The 10,496-nt window shown below is 54.9% G+C and overlaps 1 protein-coding gene across 1 annotated transcript; it reads right to left on the reverse strand.

The window, feature by feature from the left end:
• Window positions 1–938: 938 nt before the first annotated feature.
• On the reverse strand, window positions 939–8,296 carry FBXO24 (F-box protein 24). The gene is made up of 10 exons (XM_028110006.2): window positions 8,240–8,296; window positions 8,038–8,136; window positions 7,755–7,938; window positions 6,577–6,815; window positions 6,088–6,322; window positions 5,095–5,253; window positions 4,704–4,825; window positions 4,297–4,428; window positions 1,904–2,074; window positions 939–1,568 (listed from the first exon to the last, which is right to left on the reverse strand). The coding sequence occupies exons 1-10, from the start codon at window positions 8,294–8,296 to the stop codon at window positions 1,206–1,208; spliced, it is 1,761 nt and encodes a 586-aa protein (XP_027965807.1). The 3' UTR covers window positions 939–1,205.
• Between the last annotated feature and the right edge of the window lie 2,200 nt (window positions 8,297–10,496).

Consider the following 10,496-nt stretch of genomic DNA (forward strand, 5'->3'; position numbering starts at 1 on the left):
AAGGCGGGACAGGGAGAGTTTAGTCGGGACAGTGGTGAGTCCAGGGGCCTCTCTACATCCAGGACACATAAATATTGACCTAAGGAGGGGGTGGAGCAATGAAGGGCAGAGGGAGCATCGACCCTCAGCCATAATGCAGGCATCAAGTACTGTCATCTGGAAGCCCACTCTGCCGGGTGCCCGAACATCCTGCGAACAGCCTCTGGTCCTTCCTCATGATCATCCCCATGTCTGCCTCCTCAGCACCCACAGGAAGTCCTTCCTTGACCCCCCAACATCCAGTCACTCACCCCTTCCTAACTCCCCCCCCCCCCACCGCCACCGCTCCAGCTTATTTTCCACTTCAAGTTTCTACTGTCTTCTGCCCATCCCTGGGCCAGACCAGGCCAAGGAGAAAATTCTTTCTGCTCACCCATTTTTCTCTCCCAAATATTTGGAGGCATGGGAGTGGGCTAGGGAGGCATGGTATGTGGATAAAGGGAGCCTCCCCCTCATTGAGGAAGAAGAAGATGGAGGAGAAAGTGAGGGAAAGGGACAGCACGTGAGACTAGAGCTGGAAGGTAAATGGGAGGAGGGGAAGAGGGGGCTGACTCCGCAGGGACCGAGGGAAATGGGTAGGAAGCTCTGTGAGGTCAGAAGCAAGTGGCCTCCTCAGGATGGGAGTAAGTCTGAGGGACAGAGGATCCGAGTAAGAGAACCAAGTAGCGTATGTTGACTGCATTGTTCCAGAAGGTGGGGCTTGGACTTCCAAGTCTAGAAGCCTGGGCCAGTCTTGGGAGTGGGAGGGGAAAGCAAACAGAGATTTAGGGGGTCAGGTCCGCCGCAGCACCTGAATGCTTGAGCCGCTTCTGCCCCGCCCACCCCCGGCCCCTCTCCTGCCCTCTGTTGCCCACCGAGCCAGGCATTGGGCCCCCGTTCCCTGCCCCATTTTCCTCCCAGGCCCCAGGGCTCCAAACCGGGCCTCACTTCAGCCTTTTATTCTATTTGTCCATCAAATCTCTTGTCCATGATAGATTGGGGGCCCCTCCTGGGCAGCCCCCCGAACAATCTTACAAAACAGTTCCCGGTTCATCCTGGCACGTCTAGCAATCTCCACCCCACCCCCCCATGTGCACATGCAGTGTTTACTGCTACCACCCCATTTCTCCTTAGCTCCTGGCCCAGGGCCAGACTCTCCCTCCAGGGGTGAGATTAGGAGAGGGGGGTCAGCTCTCAGGGGTTGGGGGGCCTGAGCCAACCCCCGCAGCAGTCCTCTGCAGCAGGTCCAAGGCCTCCCAAAAGAAATCCTTCTGTGCGGCCATCAAGGGCATCCAGCCCACGATCTCCTTCATCTTTTCCATGCGATCCTGCAATGTGGGGCAACTGTGGATCTGGTTGAGGTACTCCTCACAGGCCTGGGCCGCCCCCCCAGGGTCCTGGGATGCTCCGGCCCCCAGGCTGGGCTCGGGGGTCCCCACCACCCTGCTGGCTGGAAGGTCCCGATAGGTGGGGTGGTGCTCGATGTCATGGCTGGACAGCATGTAGAGACACTCTCTGGTAGAGCAGAGGGAACAGGCACACAAAGGGACCTTGGAGGAGAGAAGGGGCGTGGCTGAGTGGGGCCTTTACTGAGGGGCTCCCAGGAAGCCCCAGCTGTTGTGTTCTTCCCTCTCAGACCAGCCCCGAGCCAGCAAATGAGCTCGGACTGGCCAAGCCCCAAGGTTGTGTGAGGTCAGAGAGGGCCAGCAGGGTCTGCTAAGGGAGAGAGCCAGGAGCCGTGGTGTGGGGCTGGGAAGGGAGGCAGGTGGTGCTGGGACGATGGGGCCCCCGGGTTCCTGCAGGAGCCCCGGCTACGTTGCTATGCCACCTCGCTCTAATTGCTCCTGCCCTCCCTGGTTGCCTGCTTGTCGGACAGTGCTCTGACCTTGACGTGGAGCTTCACGAAGGAGGCACTCCCCTTAGGCCAGCCAGGGAGGCGGCCCCCAGCCCCACAGCCGCAGCCCAGCAGCTCCTTGCTGAAGTCCGAGCCCTGGCTCAGCACCAGGGAGTGGTTGAGGCCACACCACAGGGCAATGGGGCGTTGCAGATAATGCACCTGAGGACACAGAGCCAGGATCCCTAAGGTGGGAACGCCAAGGACCTGGGGGCCCGGATAGGACAGGAAGGCCCAGGGAAGGATCTAGGGAAACGAGGAGAGGAAAGCGAAGGGACTCAGCACCCCCCCCACCCCACCTGCCACCCAGCCAGGAGGGAGACCAGCAGCAATCTCCCCCTCCTTGGTTCTCCTGCAGCCCCAGTCGGACTGCACGGGGTCTAGCACTTCTGCTGGTTCCTCGTCTTTGCTCCCCAGAAAACAGGCTACTGGTCTGAGCCCAGCGTCGGCTATCTGCTCCCTCATTGTCACCCCAGGCCTGTGCCAGGCCAGCCTCTCATCCTGCCTTCCAGCCCGGGGAGGAGGGCTATCCTTCCTCTTCCCAAAGCTGAAAGACCCCCTCCCTGTGCAATTCCAGGTCGGGCCCCAGGAAGGACTTTCCTTCCACTTACTCCTCCCTTCTCTCTCCAGCATGTTCAACTTGTCCTATCGCTCTCTTTCAAACTAGCGACCCTATTTTGAAAAACAACATTGCCACCTGATTCCTGCGGCTTCCGATGGCTGTCTTTTAGGCAGCAGAACTGGTTACATGACCAGTCTGGGGCTGACCCCATTCTTGTTCTCACCACAGCCGGGCTTTCTCTGCTTACTAAGCTACTGACATGTTCTCTCCAAATGCACTTGACCTCCCGGCTGCCAAATCCCAGGGCCTCTCCTGCACACTTCCTCCTGAGATCATGAGGGCTTTAATTTTGAAGATACAGGTTAAGTAATTTAGGGTCATCATAGAAAAATTATAAAATATTGGCGAGCAAAGATTAATTTAAAAATCACTGGCAAGGGGCGCCTGGGTGGCTCAGTCGGTTAAGCACCCAGACTCTTAATATTGGCTCAGGTGTTAATCTCAGGGTCGTGAGTTCGAGCTCCGTGTTGGGCTCCATGCTGGGTATGGAACCTACTAAAAAAAAAAAAAAAAAAAAAATCACTGGGAATCCCACCACCTACTGTGAATATCTTGCTGGATATTCTTCTTCACTGCTGCTTGTGTGTGTGTGTGTATGTGTACATATGTATAAATTGTATATATATATTTTTAAATTGTATATTTTTAAACAAAAATGGGATTGTATTATATAAAATAATTTCACACTTTTTTTTTCACCGAAAAATATGGCCTGACCATCTTTCTGTGTCAGTAAGTATAGTCCTGCATTATCTGTCACCATGAGTCACCCCCTCCTGTTTGAAACTCTCTGAGCCCACGGCTTCTGGGATTTGGCATCTGAGGGTGTGCCCCTCCGGTCTCAGAGACGGCCTTTTCATTCCCTCTGCCTACAACATCGGCTCCTGCCCGGGCTTTGCTCCTCTATCCCTACTTCTGTCCATGTCAGCCTTGTTCTGACATGGAATCTAATGGCAAGGAGACATTTCCACTTTAGAAAAAGTCCAAATTCATGCCCTGCCTCTTCCCTCAAGCCAGCCTCCCTTCCACATTCGTAGGCATGCCATCTTTCTTCAAGGGGTCTCGCGCCAGAGCCCCTTTTGTCCTCAGGGCCTTCTCCTCACATCTCAGCAGGGCCTGTTCATTTCCTTCCAAAACATCTCCGGGATCCATTCTTTTGGGCCCTCACTGCCCCCGGCTCTTGTCTCAAGTGCTGTTGGGGCTCCACAGTCTCCCAGTGGGCTTCTCATTCCGCAGCCTCCTGTTCTCAGTCATCCGTGGGGGTTACGTTCTGCTCCCGAAACCTGCAGTGACTCTTTCCCAAAGCTATGCTTCTCCGGGCTCACCCCCACCTGCACCGCCTCATATCTACCGGTTTCTGAAACACCGTCTCTGCTTTAGGTATGTGCCAGCTGCATTGTCGTCCCCACTATGCAGAATGCCTCTCCCTGTGCCCACCCGAATCCGATCTCAGCCACCAGGACCTGATCACATCTCACCTCTTCTGGTTAGACCAGCCCCCCCACCCCACCCCCCACCCCGGTCTCCCTGCTTCACTGAATTCCTATTGCACTTACAGCAAGCACTGCACAGAACGGACCTCATAGTGCCAACCCTGGGAAAGACATGCACCAGTAGTACCACAGGCCTTACGCACTGGTTGGCTTAACTTCCCCAGGGAGTAAGGAGTGGATTCTAAAGAGAGTGGAGAATCGGAGAGATCCGGGGGTTAGGGAATTGGAGGAAGGGGGTCCGGATGAGAGTAACTGAGAAACAGTCTCACCTGTGTGGGTTCCCCTCGGTCCATTCTGTCCCCTGTTCCCAGCTGCCCGTATCTGTTATTTCCCTGCATGAAGAGTCGGCCAAATTCATCCACCAGGCCAAGGTGATTGTAGCCAAGAGCGCAAAATAGGACCTAAGAAGTAAGAAAGAGGAGGTGGGCATTCAGTTCCCTCCAGAGGAACCCTGAGCTCCGGAATCTCCCAGGTGCTAACCTGCCATTCCCAGCTGACTTCTTTTGGCCTTGCTCGCTGGCCTTGCCCGCTGCCTCGCCCCTCTCTCTGGGTCCCCTGTCCCTCCCTGAGCAATCATTTGATCCCTGCTCATATTTCAGACCTCTGGTACCTTTCAAACCCTAACCCACCCCCCTCTGCCCACCCCCTGGTCTGCCCCATTCCTCCAGTATCCTACCTTGGCAGGCAGTGAGAGAGCAAGTGGCATCTGCTGGTCCAGGGGGTCAAAGGCTTGAAGGGTCCCAAAGAGATCACGATACACCCCTGGGGTATGCACCTCAAAATACACTCCCCCCTGGTCTGGGGGGTCAGGAGCCCTCAGCTCAGCAGCTTTGGGCACCTATTTCCTAGAGCTAAGGCCCTACCTGGGATAAAAGCTGTAAGACCCGGGGTGTCTCACACCCACTAGCAATACACCAGCTATGATATCTGGGGACCTAAACTCATCTTTTCACTAGGATGCCCGAGAGGGTCCACCACAGAGCTGGAGTAAGTATCAGGGGGCGCTGTCCATATCTGGAAGGTCTGTTTAAGACCAGGGTCTGGGGAAGAAGGAAGGTGGTCCTTACCTGTGATGTAGAGAGTACTGCTCTGGTTGGAAGCCATGCCGGCCACACGAAGGTGAGGCAGGCAACGGGACACCTTCCTCAGGGCCAGCTGAACTGTGTAGGAGCGCGGCTGGTCCAGCTGGGTTTCATTCACTACCAAAGAGTAGATCTTTCCTTCCTCTGGGAGATGGGGAGAGGCAGATAATTATGTGGGGGAGGGGACCCCCCCCAATATCCACATTAAGTTCCCAGTAGACCCTCTAAGCCATACGGATGAAACATTTACTGCCCTGGAGTGGGGCTGGAAGAAAAAGGGTAGAAATGGAATAAGGGAAGAGTGACCTTGAGTTGTCCAAACTCTAGCCCTTTACCACCAAAAATAAATCAGGGAAGTCCTTGGGTATGAAAGACGAGTGGAGAGAACACCTAATAGTCAGATTTGGCAGAATCCAATTGGAGTGTTAGGAAGAATGATGCTGACAAATCGGGGCCCTGCCTGGCATGAAGAAGTCCAGAGGGTCTCAAGCTTGGGAGTGTGGTCAAATAAGGGGGACAGGGGCACGAGTCTGGCTCAGTCAGAAGAGTTTGTGACTCTTGATCTCGGGGTTGTGAGTTTGAGCCCCACATTCGGTGTAGAGATTGCTTAAATAAATAAAACAAAAACTTAAATATATATATGTATATATATATATATATGACAATGAGCAAGTTGGGGGGGGAAATTTGGGGAATTAAGTGTAGTGTCTAACAGGGAGGTTACAAAAGTTAGAATTTTTAAAAACTGGCCTTCCACTAGAACAGTGGTTTCTAAACTATTTTTTGCAGCAGCGCCCTTTACTCATATGAAACACACAGAATCTTAGATGAGGAGACAGACAAAAAAGCAAAGCTCTTGGGTTTGAGAGCAGGATGAGTTGACTTGCAGAAACCCATGTGAGAGCCCTCCCCCTCCCCTGCAGCAGGTCCCGAAGAATCTGTAGAAAGCAATTTGCAAACCACTGCTCTGGGCCACACCTGTGAGAAGCAACAGAGCCCGCTGGGTCTCCTGACCGACCAGCACGATCTGTTTGAAGCTCATGGAGTGGTGGAAGGTCATCTTGAAGACCCGCTGCCCACTGGACTGCAGATAGACCTCGACACAGTCACAGGCCCGGCTGCCAGTTGTGCCTACCACACCTGGCTGCTCCCGAGTGGCCAATACATAGAGGTATTTACGGTAAACTGTGTCACATCTTGGGTCCGAGGCAAACTGTAGGAAGAGATGAAGGTGTCTGGGATCTAGGCCTTGGAGTGGAATGAGGCTGGGCCAACGGGATCCTGGGGTGAGAGATGAGGTACTTGGGTTCAGGGCTGGGAAACGAGGACTTGTTTCTCAGTTCCTGGGACAGGAGGGCAACTGTCCCAAGGAGAATATCTCAGGGCTGGTGTGGGCCCTGGGTCCCCCCCGCCCCCCCGCCTTCGCAGGAGGGGTGGGGTCTCGGCTGCCAGGGCTCTGCTACTCACATCCTTGGCTCCGCGACACAACACAACATAGCGGCAGGCTCGCTTCCACTGGATCTGGCCAAGGGTAGAGGAGACCAGGGCATTTTTGAGAAAGAAGAGGGTCCCCACGTAGTCAAGAATGAAGACGTGGTCCTTGGTGGGCAAGAAGCGGCGGTAGCCATGGGCTAGCAGGGGGGCTACACTCTTGCTGAGACAGCGGCGGCGGCCCCCAAATGCCTGGAAATACAGGCCCTTCGTGTCTGGAGAAGGGAAGGAGATGGAAGGCTCAAGGGGTCAGGATGGCACAAGGGAGAGGAATCAGAGCTTGGGCAGACTAGATTTCTTGGGTAGCATGGTATTTAGCAGCTCCCGTACCTAAGACTGGGGAACAGACCCCTTCTAAAGGACACTGGAAAGCTCAGAGGACATCTTTAATAATCCCCATGCCTGAACTTGAGTTCTCTGTCCCCCTCTGCCCCTCAGCCCAGGGCACTACACATGCTTTTAAGTGAGTGCTTCTTCAGTCCAACCTTGCATCAGAGACATCAGGGGGAAAATAATACATAGAAAAGCTGCAAAAAGAGGACTGAAAAAGGATGACTGAGAAAGGCCAGTAACCCCCCTCACCCCTTGCTCTGGATCTGCTATCTGGATCAGATCTGGATCTCCCTTAATCTCAAGTACTTGGATAGGGGCTCCCTGGGAATGGTTTAGAGCATGTTTCTCAGCCTGGGGTGATTCTGTCCCTCAGGTAACACTGACTGTCACAACTGGGGGGAGGTTTGCTCCTGGCATCCGGTGGGTGGAGGCCAGGGATGCTGCTAAATATCCTGCAATGCACAGGACAGCCCCCCCACTCCAAATAACTATTTGGCCCCAAATGGCAACAGTGATGAGGTTGAGAAACCCTGGTTTAGAGGAGGAAAAACTCCAGGTTTGGGGAGTGGAGGAGGTGTCCGGGATTTGGACAGAGACTTTGAGTATGGAGGGAGGTTTGTCATGGATGCTAGTAATGCGGGTCCATCAGAGGGTGGAGCTAGAGGCTTGCAGGGGTGGAGGGCGTATGTTTTGAATCTCTTCCAGAGAAAGGGGCCCCGGAAGTTTGGCCGGGAATGCTGAGGCAACTCTAGGGAACTGGAGGGACCCCAGAATAAGGTAGGACAGAGGCAAAGAGAAGGGGAGTTTCTGGGGAGGTGTACAGTTAAGAATGGCAGCTCTCTTCCAGGGCCGGACCCCAGAACCCTGCTCTCGTAGGCGAGGACTGAGCCTGCGACAGATGCGTCTCCACACGCCCTCGGCATCGCACACTTCGTGGAAGTAGTGGCAGGTCTGGCCCAGAGCGACCACATCTCTGACTGGGAGGAATGAGATGATATGCTCCACCTGGGGGGCAGGAGGGAGGAAGCAGGGATCACCGGGGCCCCTCAGCGCTCTGGCCCCCTGTCTTTTACTCTTAATACCACCTCCCTGCGGAGGACTCACCAGCTCTGGGGGGAACAGCTGAACAGAAATAGGGTTCCCTCTCCCCTTCTTCTCTTCACCCCCAGGCTCTGGGCCACATGAAGGGCAGCTCCGCTTCACCTACCCAAGGAGAATGGGGAGCACAGGGGTTCCATGAGAGTCAGGCCTCTTTTGCTCCCTTCTCTCAGCCTGTGTTTCATTAGCTACTTTCTTGGGGGCTCACAGCTCTGTCTTCCAGCTCCGTGTCCTCAAATCCTCCCATCTTTCTCTCTAGGTCCATGGGACACCCCTCCCTATCTGCCGTGTTCCTTGGTCCACCGGCTCCAAAGAACCCCCCCCCCCCCCCCCCCCCCGCCGATCTCTGGCTGCCATCTTCTTGTCCTTCCCTTGGCTTGCTCGCCCCTCACCCGGAGCCCCTCCTCCCGTCCGCACAGCCCGGTGACTTTTTGCAGCTTTTGTCTCCGGCTTCTCCTCACCATCCTGACTGCCCCCTCCCTGCTCCTGCCCTCATCTCTCCGGGCCCCTTGGCCCCCCCGTAGTCAGCTCCCTGGCCCCCGTCCCTGCTGCCTTCCCCACACCATGTCCCCCGCCTGGGCTTGGGGGACCTCTGGGGCCCCTCTGCCTCCTAGGCCCCTCCCCCATGGAGTCTGGGAAGACAAACCTCTCTGTGACCTCACTGCCCAGCCACTGTGACCTATTTTCCCCAACCTGGCCTGGGATTTTCTCTTAGACAGCTCCTGGGTTCTAGCTCAGCTCTAGCCACCCAATGGCTCATGGGATATGCATTTTACAGGAGAGAGAAAGTGTGAACTACTGGTAGATGAGGCCTTTCCTTTTGGGGAGTAGTTGTGAGGTTCCTCCAGTTGAGGCCCTTTTAGCACTAACTCTACTAGAGAAACACTGGTGAATTCTTCTATCTCAGCAGGCTAGGGTCTCCAGGGGATTTGTAGTCCACGAGTATAAACTCAAAAAAAAAAAAAAAGTATAAACTCAGTTTGACAGGTGAGGGGGGGAATGGTGACCCTGCTAGACTCTCCTACAGGAGAGCATGCACCAGATGAAAGTGGGAATAATTCACAAATTCTTTAGTCTCATAAAGCACACTCAAAAGCAGATTTCCTGGACAGTAACATCAATGCCTGTATGAAGGACAACCTATCAAGGTGGCAGAAAGGGACAGAATTACTCTGAACCTTGGGGTATCTCCCAGAGTCTAAGCTTTTAACGTAGTCTTATGGGGGGAGAGGGGTGCCACGTACGAGCAACAGCAGGATTTGGGAGTGTGTCTGTCTAGGTAGGACCAAAGGATCTACACCAATAAATCCAAGGAGTAACCGGGTCTTCCAGGAGCTCAAAGCTATCCAGTCCTGGACAACCAGCACTCAGCTGCCTAGTACTACTGAATTTATAGCGCTAGCTAATCGTCAACCACCCAAACTCCCTTATTCATGGTGAGTAGTAAACAACTAGTTTGAGACACCGTGGATGGAATTTTAATCATTCAGTAAATGTTTAGGAATGTCAACATTTGAGATGTGATTTGTAAGAAACTTAAAGTGGTTTGCGTTCAGGCAACTCTGACCATAGTACATGGACTATGTTATGCCACCTAAGAGGATGCTGAGATCTCTCAGCAGACAGAAAAAGGATCGTCGGCTTCCTCTGGTGTCTGGGTCCCCTTTGATCCACTCCATTTCAGCTCAGGAGGCGAAGAAAAGGGTGCAGATAGAAAAAGCCCACCACAGAAGCTGCTGGGAAACGGTGGGAAACCGGGCTTCTAGAGCAAGCGGTCAGTAACTTGCGGTTTGCTCTTGCCAACCCATCAACTTCTCTCCGCCTCAGTTTCCTCATTCGTAAAACGGAGGGCTTCTTCTGGAGGGCACGGTCCCTTCTGGACTAACACCCACCCCCACCCACCCCCCCGGCTCGTCATCACAGTTCCCGTCCAGGCGCGCTCTTCGGGGCGGGCTGGCCAGCCGGGCGGCAGCTCTGAGGGCTCTCCGGTCTCCCGTAACCCTTCCTCCAGGAGCTGAGCTGCGCATCTCCGGTCTCTGGGAAGCCCCCCGCCCGCCGGGGCTCCGGACACCGCCGCAGGGCCTCAGCCTCCGCAGCCGGAAAGGCCTCCACGGTCCCTTCGGATGTCAACGACCCGCTGCGCACTGGCCTCAGGCGTCGCCTGGCCCCCACCCCGGCCTCCCTCGCGCCCTCAAAGCGGGCTCGCTCCCTAACATTTCCAGGTCGTACGCGCCACTCCAGCCCCTACGCTGTTCCACCGGCGCGCAGCGCTCACATTCTTTACCTCAAAGTTCTAGCTCACCCGCCTGCTCCTAGGCGAAGGGACCGCCTTCTCGCCCATGCTATTGGTAGGTACAGCCGTCCCTCAGAGAAGAGGCCGGGCCAGGTTCCCTCCGGAGGATCTAATTGGCCTTCTCGACAGTCACTCGCCTGTATCTGGCTTGCGATTGGCCTCCGTTGGAAGA

This window comes from Eumetopias jubatus, unplaced genomic scaffold, assembly GCF_037043125.1.
Source record: "Eumetopias jubatus isolate StellerSeaLion01/CBP00866 unplaced genomic scaffold, mEumJub1_p1.0 scaffold_12, whole genome shotgun sequence".
Classification (NCBI taxonomy): Eukaryota; Metazoa; Chordata; class Mammalia; order Carnivora; family Otariidae; genus Eumetopias; species Eumetopias jubatus.